General features: G+C 36.9%; 1 protein-coding gene across 1 annotated transcript in view; it reads right to left on the reverse strand.

The window, feature by feature from the left end:
• WDR41 (WD repeat domain 41) overlaps nt 1-14,457 on the reverse strand; it is a 43,933-nt gene extending 29,476 nt beyond the window's left edge. Inside the window, exons 1-3 of the mRNA XM_059418114.1 lie at nt 14,103-14,457; nt 11,554-11,669; nt 283-331 (exon numbers count right to left, since the gene is read on the reverse strand). Coding sequence (XP_059274097.1) covers nt 283-331; nt 11,554-11,669; nt 14,103-14,153 — 216 coding nt within the window. The 5' untranslated portion in view covers nt 14,154-14,457. The remainder of the gene's footprint in view (nt 1-282; nt 332-11,553; nt 11,670-14,102) is intronic.
• Between the last annotated feature and the right edge of the window lie 578 nt (nt 14,458-15,035).

Genomic DNA, 15,035 nt, shown 5'->3' on the forward strand with positions numbered 1-15,035 from the left:
GAAATAAAAATTCCATCTTCCACAAAAATCAACACTTGATTCATTTTCAAAGTCAGTGCATAGTTGCTGAAAACTTAAATTTTGTTCAGTTAGATTAAAACTTTCCCTATTATGAAATATTGACCCCCATTTAAAATGGGCTCAGGCCAAGTAGACTTTTTCAAGTATTAATTAGTTTCAGTATACTTATATACAGGTATATACCCAGATAGTGTTTATGAATGCAGACTCATCTACTCAGTCCTGTCTTTATTACACAATTCACATAGAATTAATACACACCTGGGCATTCCACACAACTATAATTCCGTCATCACCAGCAGATGCAAATCTGGGTAGAGAAAAAAGGTAAAAGAATAAATTTAAAAAAAAATTTATAGTGATATTTATAGGCTAAAATTTCTAAGAATTATCAGAATTTATTAATGGTTTTTTAACTAATATTAACCCCGATTAAGTTAAGCCAATTCAACAAATAATTATAGACTACCTTCAAAGTTTTATGCCAGGTATTGAGATCCAAAGATAAATAAAACCATTCACAGCATTACAATGAATCAACTGCTAAAACTCTAAGAAAGAAGGAGACCTATAAATAATCTTTAAAGTCATTCCTGGCTTTAAAAATATAATTAAACCCCGACAGGTGATATGAAACCAAACTGAGGAAGAGCTTCATTGATAGGAAGTGGTATTCCAAGAGTGGAACAAAAGAATCACATCTCCAGGGGCACCTGAGTGGCTCAGTGAGTTAAGCCTCTGCCTTCGGCTCGGGTCATGATCCCAGGGTCCTGGGATCGAGCCCCACATCGGGCTCTCTGCTCTGCAGGGAGCCTGCTTCCTCCTCTCTCTCTGCCTGCCTCTCTGCCTACTTGTGATCTCTGTCAGATAAATAAAGAAAAAATCTTTAAAAAAAAAAAAAAAGAATCACATCTCCAGATAAGTTCATTATTTCTCTTATTTTCTCTGTAAGGATTTTTTAACTACTATTTAAAGCCAAAATCTCTCCTTTGCTCCACTTGGCTCTGTTTTTTCATGTAAATACTATGTTCTTAGTTTGGAAGCTTTGAGGTTTTTTTGTGGGTTTCTGTTTTGTTTTTTAGTGGAAATATTTGAAATGCAAAATGGCAAAGAAAAGTTTATTTCCTGCCATGAAAAAAGAGCTGTGATGAACTCGGTTATAGCTTCTCTCTGCTCTTTACTTCCCATTCACTCTACATAAAGGAATAATCATACACATTTTATAGAAAGAATGCCAAGAAAAATAATTTGCTGTACACGATTACTCATCATAGTGAATGCATTATAGGAAAATCAAGAAACTATTGTTCTCAAGCAATGTCCCAACACAGCAGTATACAGCAATAACAACATGTCAAGTAATTTATTAATAATGTAGTACATAAGTTTGTTAATGACTCTTTAATGAATCAAAATTGATCCAAAGTTGTTCCAATATCACTTTCATTCACTGAAATTCTAACATTTGTTTTTTGAAAAGGATAGAGAGAAATGGTATTATAGAAAGCCAGCTATGAACTATGCCTAACTGGCCCCTTATAGTTAACAACCATAAATAATGATAATCCACTGGCAGCTATAACATTTAAAAAATGTGTTCTTCCTTGCAAGACTTCCTTGCAAAACCTTGTTAGTGGGTTTCATAAGATCTGGGTATGTCTTGAATGTCTTCATTACAGGAAACATACAAGTCTATCACTGGGGAATTGATACACTAAGACAACAAAAGTTACTTTGTTACTGAGAGTATCAGGAAATTCTAATCAATTTTGCCACTATATGAGATCCATAAAATCTCACTACTTCAGTAATGTAACAATTTCCTTAAAACTCCAAACTGAGCTTCAAGTTCTAATTTCTCATGCTCAGTTTCAGAGTCCCATAAGTAACTTGTCTTCACTGGCTCTGAAAATTCCCATACTCATTTCAGTACTCATTTCTAAATCCTTCAATTATAGCTCCTACTATAGGAGCTAAGAGATTATTCAGGAGACGGGAAACTGGTCAAACACAACCTCACCAAAGTCTGTTAACAATTTTTTTAATATAGAACTACCTATCTTTTTAATGGAAGGACCTTTAGAACTTCCTAGGTAAGTAGTAAGAAATCACATGCAGATTTTTTTTTTAAATCCATGCCTAACATTCTTATTTCAAAATGAAGTATATAAAAAATCTGGAAATTAAAGAAAAAACAATCATTTTTAAATTAAAAATACAACTTCTTATTTAATGACACACCTTTTTCTGACTCAAAATATTAAACAATGCCTAAGTATCAAAAATAGTTGCTGGATGTCAATGTTTAATAGCTTATGTTTCTAGGCCTATTGATTTCTTTTTATTTGTATAGTGATGGTGGCGAGGCAGGACTCAAGATCTTAAGTTTTCTTTGGTATAAAACATCAATTTCTATTGATTCTCGAAACTCTTATAATTGCTTTTCTCCCTTATAGAAGACTGCAGGTTGAAAATACATACTCTTTTCTAACCCTGATTTTTAACTTCTCATTATTGTTTTATCATGTCTGAATCTCATGAGTTCACAATGAGAGACGACTGAACGGTTGAGAGTTAAGAAATGAGATATAGAGCATTTCGCCTCAAACTTTAATTCAATCAGTAGTGAACAAAAGTTAAATCTAAACAATGCTCAATAGTAATGCATGAAATCACAGCCAATTTTTTATTGCTCACAGGTCAATTACCCAGTTGGTGGATATTCAGGCCTTTCAATTTTCTTATATATAGTCTATTGCTGCCTTTTTCTTTCTTTCTTTCTTTCTTTCTTTTTTTTTTTTTTTGCCATTTCAGTATTTATTATTACCTCCTCTAAAGAGAAAACATGAAGCTTAGAAATGCAAATCAATATAACTTTGCTACATATTAGTATCTCCCATAAAATAAATAAAGGGCTTGGAGATCATTTGCAAATTACAATTATCCATGCTATTAGGATGGATAATTGAAAACTAGCTACACTTTATCAGTTTATCTTAAACTATAATCAGTTCATCCTAATCAGTCAAGCACACACTTCAGCCACCTGCAAATCAGAAATGAAAATTCAACCCAAGAATTCCTAATAGTAAGATACACTGTAATTGCTAAAAAGAAGTAATAAAGTATAAAAAAGGAGTAATTAAAATGCCAGTAAGGTTTAAACTATTCAGTGGAAGGAAGAACTGTGGCTGTACTGCATTAAAATTACATATAATAATTTTTAAAAACATTCTAAATTCATTGAATCCAAAGATTCAAATCTATAGTTACGGTTTTAAGAGAAATGCTTCCTTACTAATTAGTATATAATGTATTTAGTAAGATTCATGCTGGGTGACAGGGAAATGTTAAGAACAATTATATGTGGTTCTTGCTTCAAAATCTTAAAATTCAGTGATTGTTTAAAAATGTACTATATTTCATCAACTTTAAGATTGTTATCAAGTGTAAGACATTCTGTACTGCCAATTATAACTGAAAGACACCAACAATTATAGGATGTCTCCAAATTTCAGAGATTTTAAAATAGGGGAAAAAAAAAGGCTTCTCAGCATCAATGAAATATAGTAACTGTTGTATTTATTGATGTATGATATGACACTTTCTGGTCAAACAAATCTCTGATTATCTCTAGCAGGTTTAAAGCACTAAAGAAATGCTTTTTCAATGAATAGATTAATGAATAAAAAAACATTGAAGTGTTGCAAGGGCTCCATAAAATAGAAAATCATTAAGTGTATTAAAGTAACCTCATTTTTCTTTTTATCATTGTTAACATATCAATATACTGTCAAAACAAAAATTAAAATTAAAAAATTTAAAACCTGGAATAAATTCATTTTTTTCATGTTCCTGTCCCATATGTATATGTATATGCATATACCTTTCAACTTGAAACCACATCTTCAAGAATACTCATTGACTAAATGACCCAGAAAAAACTGTGTGTATGAAAAGAAGTTTAACAAGGTGAAGCATGATTTAATGAAGAATGATAGCAGAGCTTCTAGAATGTTTCATCCTCTCCTACTGATTATGAGAACAAAACTTATCATGAGAGTTGATTCACTCACTCATTCAGAAATATTAAACACTAACTATATATTAAGCATTAAATGTAATTATATGTATATTTGATAATACATATTTGATACTGAAAGTAAAGCTCAAAAGAATAGTTCTTGCCAGGGCACCTGGGTGGCTCAGTAGGTTAAAGCCTCTGCCTTTGGCTCAGGTCATGATCCCAGGGTCCTGGGATTGAGCCCCACATCAGGCTCTCTGCTCGCCAGGGAGCCTGCTTCCCCATCTCTCTCTCTGCCTACTTTTGATCTCCGTCAAATAAATAAATAAAAATCTTAAAAAAAAAAAAAAATAGTTCTTGCCTTTAAAGAACTCAGTCTACATTACTAAGTAATGCTATAGGGTCCAGATCACAAATCCATTGAGAATTCTCATTTGTACTCATTTCAATTTATAGAAGTCATTCCTTTTAAACACCTTCCCTTTGAACATCCCAGAGAAAAGTACTCTCATTCTTGCCAACTGTGAACTGAAAAGTACGGCAAAGCTTCGCAAAGATCTGTATAACACAAAATATTTTCACAAGTAATTCCTATGTCTATTACTTAAGGGCTTATTTAACAGTTCTTATTCATTTAAATTTATTTCAATTAGGTCAAAGATGCTACAGATTCACATACAACCTTAGAGGACAAAATGAAAGGTATAGTCCATAAAACTTCCTGTACTCATTATCTACCAAAAAGCCCTGGAAAAATAAAAATAGAACAGTATTACGGCAAAACACAAAATCCCTGTGGTTAACTAACTCCCCACCCAATCCACAAGTACTTTCTAATGCATGATGCAACTAAAATAGTGTATATTTCTTACAATAAAATAGAAATGAAAAATGGTACAATATCAAAAACCCAACCAAACCAAAAAAAAATAAAAAAACTTTCATTTCAAATAGATATTTACTTATCTATTAGAACTACTTGAAGAAAATCAGAGAAGTATGTAGAAACTTGTAAGAGAAGCAGAAGGGAACTCAAAAGCGTTTCCATGAGCCACACACATTGATGTCACTGATCCTTTCAAGAGATTTACTAGAATATCCACCAAACTTTTTCTTAAGAAAAATGCATACATTAACATAACTCTAATACCTGAATGTCTAAGGTCCTTTTTTAGCTCACACACAATGAAGGTGGGATGATTCCACAGTTTTCATGGTCAATAGAAAAGGTAAACCCTTAGTAAATTCTCCCCTCCCCCAAATCACAAACAGAAAGCTAAACTACAACATCAAAGTTTACAAATACTAGAAAACCAAAACTCCCTAGGACTTCTATCAGGGGAAACCTCCATTCACCTGAGCTCAAGTTTCTGTGAAAGAATTTCTACTACTAGAGAAACATCCCTGGCCTCTCTCTGACCCACTGGTCAAATAAATGAGTGTACGAGAATAAATTAATAAGAATGCTCAGTTCAGACCATGCAGGGTTTTCTCTGAAGGTTTATCTGTTTCTATAGGGGAAACATTCTGCTCCACTCTTATTTTTCAAGTAAGCCTAAATCTGAGTGGGAAGCTTGCAGATGTCCAGGTGTGTACCAGTGATCTGAGTGAATAAGTCTACCTAACTCAAGATGAAGTATTAGAAATCACTAGGGTTATATATCAAAGCCAATATCCTTTAACACAGGTTCATCTGTGTGTTCAGGTCCATCTGTGTGATTCCTGCACCTAATATCTAAGAAAAAGTTTTATTCTGAAACAAAAATACCTTTTAAATTGGCATTATTAGGGGCTGCCTGGGTGGCTCAGTGGGTTGAGCCTCTGCCTTCGGCTCAGGTCATGATCTCAGGGTCCTGGGATCGAGTCCCACATCGGGCTCTCTGCTAGGCAGGGAGCCTGCTTCCTCTTCTCTCTCTCTTTCTCTGCTTGCCTCTCTGCCTACTTGTGATCTCTCTCTGTCAAATAAATAAAAAAAATCTTTAAAAAAAAAAAAAGAAAGAAAAACTTGGCATTATTATTTCCTCTATATCAAATATATATCATTTTTAAATTTTTTATCACAGATAAATATACATTCAAGTATACACAGTATAAAAAAAATTCCAGGTATTCCTCATCTCTCTTCAATAATTATCAACTCATGGCCAATACTGTTTCCTCTGTACACACCCAAGCACCCCTGGAGATTACTTAGAAGTAAATACACCAACTACATGTCATCAGTAAATATTTCAGTGTGTATCTTTTAGAACTCCTTTATATCAGGACTAAAGAAACCATTTAATTTCTTAATATCACCATGTACTCAAGAATCAAATTTCCCTGTCTCAGGATTTTTTTAAGTTTATGAGAAGCAGGATCTAAATAAAGTTCATAATTGCAGTGGTGGATTATCTCTGAAGTCTCGTCTATTCTATTCATTCCTTCTTCTAGTTTTCTCCCTGCAATTAAACATCTGCCTCATAGAGTTCTCACAGTCTGGATTTTGCTAGCTTCCTTCCTATGCGATCATTCAACATGCACCTTTGTCCCCTATATTTCCGGTAAATTGATATATCTAGAGACTTAATCAGATTTAAATCTGACTTTTCGGTAGGGCCATTTCATTGGGAGTTCATATACTCCAAAAGGAAATGTAATTTCTGGTAGTCTTTGTTTTGTGAGCATGTGATGTTACCAGCCAACAATAAACTGTCTAAATTTGTTATCAGAGGTTGCAAAATTACGATATTCCAAATTCATGATCCTTCCTAGCTTGAATTCTTCCATAAGGAGAAATTTCTTCCCAACCATTATTACTGATCCCAAGATACAGTTTGTATAGGAAAGGCAACATACATCTTGCAGATATCCCTTCAAGAGAGGAAGCTGCCCAGCTCTGAGGAATGTGGTTAACATGCCTCCAGCTGTTCACTTTAGGGTCCACTTCAGCTTTCAAGCCAAAGTCATACTATCTCAGTTGGTTCCTAGCCAAAAAAAATTAAACAGGGCCATGGACATTCCTGGATGGCCTTCAGCAAACGACTAAGCAAGGCAGGGTTAAAAGCCCCATTTATTTCTATTTAACACAGAATTCCTCTAAAGAGCATTCTTTCCTCCAGAGGTCCCCACTGGGCCTAGAGAGCCACAGTCTGAGATAGCTCCCCTTGTCTAATCCTGCTTCTTCTGTTTTCCCTTCATTGATGTCTCTAATAAACCACTTGTGTGCTCAATTCCATTTTGCTATCTGTTTTGCTGGGCACTCAGGTATCACCTTGACTACTGATTTCTATTCTCTGAATGTTAGTGAGAAAGATAATTTTAGCTTAAGAATGTTTCCTTAAAGATGTAACATACTGTTTGTTGTCAGTGAATTACCAAACTGGCCGAGTTTATTTAGACCCTTGTGAATGTACAGCTTCACCAGCTATCCTGGGGGCACATTCTGTTCTGCACTCTGGCATTTCATGGGTCACCTGATTCTTTTCCAGTCATGATCACCATCCTACATAACCTTGTCTGTTTCCTGGAGGAGCAAGGAATGGTCAAATAAGCAACAAAGAAAACTATTCTTAAAATGTGTTATGAACTCAGTTTAGTTTAATGTGTCAAGTGCTAGAGTATTACATGCAATTTTAGCACAGTCCATTTTTTGGAAGACTCTTGCTGAGGCTTAGCCTTCTTTAGTGATCTCCCAATCAATATGACCCTCACTTCACGTTCAAAAAACAGTAAGAAGAAAAGAAAAGGCAGCTGTCTGTTAGGTTATACAGGATTTATTTGGTATCTTCAAAAACCAATCTGTGAAAATTTTCCACTCACTGATTTTAGCTGAGCTGCCAAGAAAACAAGAAAATCCTTCTGCAAAATTCTCAATAAAATGATATTATCTAAAGACCTGAAGCGTGAAACCTGGATTACAACAGCTGACCAAAACACTAGAATGTAAGGTCCACAAAAATTAAATAAAAACATAAAAAGAATAATATATATTTCTGTAATTTGACCATACACAAATAATGTACACTAGCAATGGTAAAGATAATTCTAAATTATCTAAACTACTAAATTAAGAATGAAAATGTAATATGAAATGAAATGAAAAATATAAATATCTATTTAAATGAATATTCATATAGTTTGTAGATTTCTTACATCTTCCTTACCAGTAGTGACTCCTTCATGGTGGTAGTTGTTCTTTTTTCAGTGCAGAATTAAATTTTTTAAAGCAAAACACACTGAAACTTCTACAGGTCTTTGACAGGAAAACCTTGTGTCTAACTAGATATAAATTTTCACACAATAACAGCATGAGCACAAAGAATTAAATGTGACTCATGTGGAAATATCTACACTTTATTGTAAAAGCCAAAATGCAGGGTTTTCATATCTTTCTAGACATTCAGATTCCCTGTGATCAGTAACAAACATGGCCACAAATTATTCTCCCTTCCTGTGTCTAGCAGCATTAGCAATAGGACTTAGTCGCTTCTCCCCTCAAGAGGTAGAGTTTATTTAGCCACTTACGGAGTCTGTGCCAGCTCCTGACTTGCTCTGGCTAACGAAACAGCAGCAAACATGATACAAGTCCTGAGGAGTTTTACATCAGGGCTTGTCCTTTCGCTTGTATTAGAGCTCCATGATCACTATGTGCACAGGCACTTCAGCAACCATACAGAGAAAGCCCAGCCATCCCAGCTGAGTCCAATATGAACCGTCCAGCCCCAGCCAATTTACCTGTTGACCACAGATGCATTAAGTAAACCTAAAACAAGATCAGCTGATCCCAGCACAGATGGGGGGGGGGGGCGGGGGTTGAAGCCCACCCAGCTGAGCCTCGCCCAATAGCTACCTTCAGTTAGTGAGCTTAGTCAGGAGCAGGTTGTTTTAAACCACTACGTTTGGGGTGGTATTTGAGAGAGCAATAAAGAATTGATACATTTGTCTGTAAATTTTTTTACTGTTTAAAGAACATATACTACTTCATTAAACAACTGATTTATACAGGAGCATCACTGTGGGGGAAAATGCAATCAAATATCAGCATTTGCACAATGATCATTATTCTACGAGATGGCCTTTTCTGCAGTTTCTTCTTTTGTGTAATAGAGCTAAGAGGAGATTTCACAGGACAGATAACAATGAAAATGGAATCTTAACGGTTATTCTATATAAAAAGTTAAAGATCGCATCCTGGAAGTAAATTGTATATTTTTTATTTAACTTTCTCAGACAACATCATCTGAGAATTCCTTAAGACCCAAATGTTAATGATTATGGGCCAAGAAATTGTTTTTTTTTTTTTAAACCTACTTAGCAACTTAACATGGTAAAATAATAAACTTTAGCTGTCCAAATAGCCTCTATTTCCAGAAATGTTTAGTTTCAAAGCTCTGACTGGCTGGCTGGCTGACTAATGTCTCTCAGAACATATCAACAATGAATACTACTAAAAAGGTTGAAGATTATTATACTATTGTTTACTGCTATGATTTGGCTGGCTCATATGACAACGAAACAGTGCTGTAGGCTAGTAATATATATAAGAAGCAAATCTCAAGCAAAAGATGAGGAACATATCATTATAACATAATTTGGCTGGATTGTGTCCCTGGTTTCTAGAATGGAGCTGGGCTCCTCACAACTCACCTCAGTTTATGCAAATGAGATGATTCACGCTGGGCCCTCTAGACAATTTAAGAATATGGTCTAGCCATGTGGGAAATATGAACCATGTAATTAGAGGGCTGTGCTTTGAGCCACAGATATTAGCCTGACCATTCAACCTGGCGTTAGAGTGTGGGGACAGGGCAGGGAGAGAAGGACTGGAAATGGAGTTCAATCAGATGGCAAATGACTTAGTCATTCCTATTAATAAACCCCAGTAAAAACTCTGGATAACCAGAGCTTGAGTGAGCTTCCCTGATAGTAATATACACTGAGTGTATATATTAAAAGGTGACATGTTCTAAGGACATGTTCTAAGGACACAGAAACTTTGCATTTGAGGCCTTCCTAGACCTAGTCCTGTGCATCTCTGCACTTGGCTAGTCCTGCCTGTATCCTTTATAATAAAATTGTAATCCTAAGAACAGTGCTTTCCTGAGTTCTGTCAGTGCTTCTAGTAAATATCCAAACTGAGGGCAGTGGGGATTTGTAGCCAGCTGGTCAGAAGTGAGGGATGGCCTGACACCCCTGGACACTGCAGCTGCTGATGGAGGTGAGGGGAGTTCTGTGCAGGACTATGCCCCTAGCCTGTAAAATTTGACCTAACTCCAGGTAGTGCCAGACTTGCCCTGCACAGGCGAAAAGCAATACCAAAGACATAAAAACAGGCAGCAAGAAGACAAGGTTAATAGACATTAGAAGTGATGGTCAGAATTAGGAATAATCACAACAGCAGTCACTCATGTTGTCAAAATTGAAAAAGAAAAAAAGATAGTAACAAGTATCAAAGGTAAAAAAGAAAATCAGAGATGAAAGTGGGAAAAATGATAGGGAAAACAGACAGAGGGTTAGGGAGTTAGGATGGCATGCAACATGCACACTTAATAGTCCAGGGAGTCACTGACTCAACAACATCAATCACCTGCTACATGTAAGGCACTGTGCCAGGTACTAAGGATACCACAGTGAATGAGAAAAACAGGCCTCCCCCATGAAGTTTAGATTCTAGAGAAGATAAATACTAAATACTTACAAAATTAATTCTAATTGTTTTTATGCTACATGCTACTAAGCATTTAGTTGAATAAGGGCTTAATAAACAGATATAAAGATCAGTAATAAGCTAAATCTACAGTCCTAAAACCTACATACCTCATCTCTATATGCACTTAAACACAACATTGAACATGTTGACAAGAAAGAAAATAATGCACATTTTTAAAGAATTTCCTCAATAATAAAAGATTTAGATTACTTACCTTACATTCCACTAAAAACAGCACATTCCTGGTCGGTACTTCATAGTTAAACATTCCCTATATTTGTTTCTCAAATTTAGGTTCACCTTAACATAACTCCCACTCAAATTCTAAATTCAGTCCCTTCCACAAAACTAACAAAAAATATTACTAAGCACTAACAACAGAAAAACAAAAAACCTTAAACAAGGATCAAGATCAAGTAACGAGATATAACACCCTGACTTCTGGGCAAAAATGACTTCGGCACGTATTTGATCAAGATGCAGATGTCAATTTCTAGTAAATGTTAGTAATGATCACAGTTGAAATTTTTAGAAAAGATATTATGAAGTTGTTTTTAAATATACGATTCCCAGGGCGCCTGGGTGGCTCAGTGGGTTAAAGCCTCTGCCTTCGGCTCAGGTCATGATCCCAGGGTTCTGGGATAGAGCCCCGCATTGGGCTCTCTGCTCAGCAAGGAGTCTACTTCCTCCTCTCTCTCTGCCTGCCTCTCTGCCTACTTGTGATCTCTGTCCAAAAAATAAATAAAGTCTTAAAAAAAATACGATTCCCTAAAAATTCTTCCAAACAGTATGCAATTGGACAACTAGAGCTTCTTACCTGCATTCATCTAACTGCACCAGAAATCGTACAATATCGTGATGAGCTTTCAGTACAAGCAGTTCAGTGTAGGGGTTCTGGGTTTGTTCTTCACCTATAGTCTGTAAAGGAGATTTCTTGCATTGGAAAAAGAAAAAAGAAAAAAAACAAGAGAGAAAGAAAGAGATTAAACGATTTATTATAAAAGAACATACTGAAATAAAATTGCATGTTACTCATCTAAGAATACAAGACTTAAAAATCTGTAAGATACCATGTTCTAATACTATATACTATTTCCCCTAATATCAGTTAACTACCAATTTAACATACAACATTTCTCTTACTACAAATCCACATCATGAAATTTTTCCTCTTTGTTAGAACTGAGCTAAGTATCCTTAAACTCAGATCATCACTCTTCAGATTGTTAACTAAAAACAATGTGGGGGGGGGGGGATTCTCACCCTTGCTATAAATTTTAGTATTTTCAAGTCACCATAAATTTACAGAAAGGGTGAATTTTATTTTAAGAAATTACATCTCAATAAACCTCCTGACCTAAAAAAAAAAAAAATCAATGGGCCAATCCAACTTAGTATTCAGAATGAGTGTTCTCAAAACTTGACAGAAATAAACCTGCAGCTCAAAGGGTAAATATAGACTAAAACTGTACGGAAAACATGACAGTCACTCAATACATGATTGCTGACTCAATAAACGAAAGCATGAAATCCTTCAGAGTGCCTTCAGAGTGGATAAATTCAATAAATTCATGTTTGGACAATAATACTGATAAAGAGGAGTGCCTGGGTGGCTCGGGGAGTTAGGCCTCTGCCTTCAGCTCAGGTCCTGGGATCGAGCCCCACATCGGGCTCTGTGCTCAGTGGGGAGCCTGCTTCCCCCCTCTCTCTCTGCCTGCCTTTCTGCCTATTTGTGATCTCTATCAAATAAAGAAATAAAATCTTAAAAAAATAATATTGATAAAGATAATTACTAACATTTACAGAGTATTACGTCACTCACTGCCCAGATGCCAGTCACTGTGCAAAGCACATATGACATAGAATTCACTCAACTATTCTGTAAGGTAGGTCTGATTAACACCCCTTTCTGTAGTCAAACCCGGTACCATTTCATGATAAGTGGTTCTTTACCTCTGAACTGCAATTTCTCCAACTTGCCATTATTGAGATTTTGGACTGGGTAATTTTTTGCTGTTGAGGACTATCCTATGCACTGTAGGATATTCAACAGTATGTCTAGTTTCTACATACCAGATGCTAACAGAAATCTAATCTCCCCATTCTGAAAATCAAAAATGTTTCCAGACATAGCCAAATATGCTTTAAGGGCAAAATCATCCCAGCAGAGACACAATGCATCAATGAAGGAAAATCAATGGTTCTGACAAAGTACAAATTGTATAACCTAACATGCATAAACGTTTTCCACAAAAAATCACCCCCAAAGCAGTGGGTGCTTTTAACTTATCCCATCTCACCTCTACTGGTGGCTCTGATGAAAAAAGCAAAAGTGAGAAATTTGAAAATTGTGTACCACTTCCTTCAAATGAAAGTTTACTGTCCATGGCAGAATTAATGAAATTATGTGACTAATCAAGTAATCAGGTGACTATAGAATCATCATGTCACATATATTATCTATGACTATTCCCGAATGTTTAAGATTTCAGCCTATCTGAAATCAACCTGATCTGAAATATTTTTTTTTATAGACAGTAAGCCTCCACTGCAAAGCTATAAGGAAGTTAAAAGTGAGAAATAAGGCTGCTGACTCACAACCCCAAGTATTTATTTTTAACCATCAAAATAACTATTTTCTACGAGAAATAAAAGGGAATCCATGTACAAATTCTAATTCCCGGGTGGCATCTGAAATAAATTCCAGACCTCAATCCTTTTAAGATTCCAAAATTATTTTATTCTCAATATTTCAAATGTAAATTACAGTCAATCCAATTATTCAGTCCATAAAGAAAGCGTGACTAGGGAACCAAAAAATAGTTAATTACAAAATCATTTCCTTGACTTTGAAGCAAATTATTAATTTTTTAAAACAATTTTATATTTTTGTTGTTGAATAATCAAATAGATTTTCTATTCCCTGAGCAAGCCTCGGTTGATGTTGGGAAGTGACACCAATTCTAATAAACTAAAAAGGTGCAGTCACCACTTGTTGGTAGTTAAGTCAGAAACTTTCATAACTGACATGAAGCTAGTTTAAGAACGGAGAAGACTAGTCCTTGAGCCTGTTGTGGAAACATACATAACAGCTTCAGTTTCCTCCTTTTGAAAAGGCGGTATTTACTTCCCACGTCTTCGGAGAATCAGTTCAGACTCGCTACAGGCAGAGCGCGCCCCACCCACCCCTAACCCCTCTACGCCCGCCCTCCCGCGCCAACCACGCCCTCGACGGCCTCCGAACACGCAGACTCCGCCTCTGCATGGGTCTCCGGCGTCTGAACCCGGAGTGGGGCTGAGACAGAAGCCACCGCTCAGGGAAGCTCGGCCTCTACCGGGGCAGGCAGGATCGCCTGGGGGGTTTACCTCTGCCAGTCCCTGAGGTTCTCGGCCTCCCCCGATCAGCCATCGCAACATCCGCGCAGCGGTGCAGACTCGCAGGGCCCAGGCCCCAGTCAGCCCGAACTCCGCGCCGGGCTCAGGCTCCCCCTGCCTCCGGGACTGCGGCGCAGTGGAGACACAAATACTTGCCGCCCGATTTGCGCAAGGAACGATTAAGTACAAGGCCGAGCCAAGAAAAAAGGAATATTTTTGTCCCCAAAGTGCTGCCGTACTCAGCCAGAGAGGTTTGGTTTGGGGCAGCCACCAGAAAAACAGCAGCTGAAGTCTAGAGCGGCGCGGCGGGGTTCTTAGACGCGCGCAGCACCCAGTGAGCACGCGCAGGGGCTTGCCTCATTTGTGCTCTGCGCTTAGTTAGCTTCAGCGGCCCCTGGTGGACATGTGTAGCACAGCACTTGAAGCCCAGAAAGCAACCAGCACCAATAGTCCCCTCCTTTTTTGTTGGCTTTTGACCTTCGCTTGACTGGGGGACGGGAAAACCACCACCGTCCCCGCGCCAGTTTCCTAAAGAACTGACTGGAGAAGGTATACTGCAGTATATTCTGCATACAAACTAATCCAGTAGAACATGTGTACACCAGAATAAATCTGGCCAACATTTATTGTATACTGTAAAAAAGGTATTTTGCTAAGAAAGGCTTAACATAAGTGCTAATGGTAACTCTATAGTCCCTATTCTATAAAAGCAAAAACAAAAAAACTCAAAGCTCTGAAAGATTAGTCTTAGGCTAGGGTGCCTGGGTGGCTCAGTGGGTTAAGCCGCTGCCTTCAGCTCAGGTCATGATCTCAGGGTCCTGGGATCGAGTCCCACATCAGGCTCTCTGCTCAGCAGGGAGCCTGCTTCCCTTCCTCTCTCTCTGCCTGCTTCTCTGTCTACTTGTGATCTCTGTCTGTCAAAAA

The sequence above is a fragment of the Mustela nigripes genome, chromosome 12, assembly GCF_022355385.1.
Source record: "Mustela nigripes isolate SB6536 chromosome 12, MUSNIG.SB6536, whole genome shotgun sequence".
Lineage (NCBI taxonomy): Eukaryota > Metazoa > Chordata > Mammalia > Carnivora > Mustelidae > Mustela > Mustela nigripes.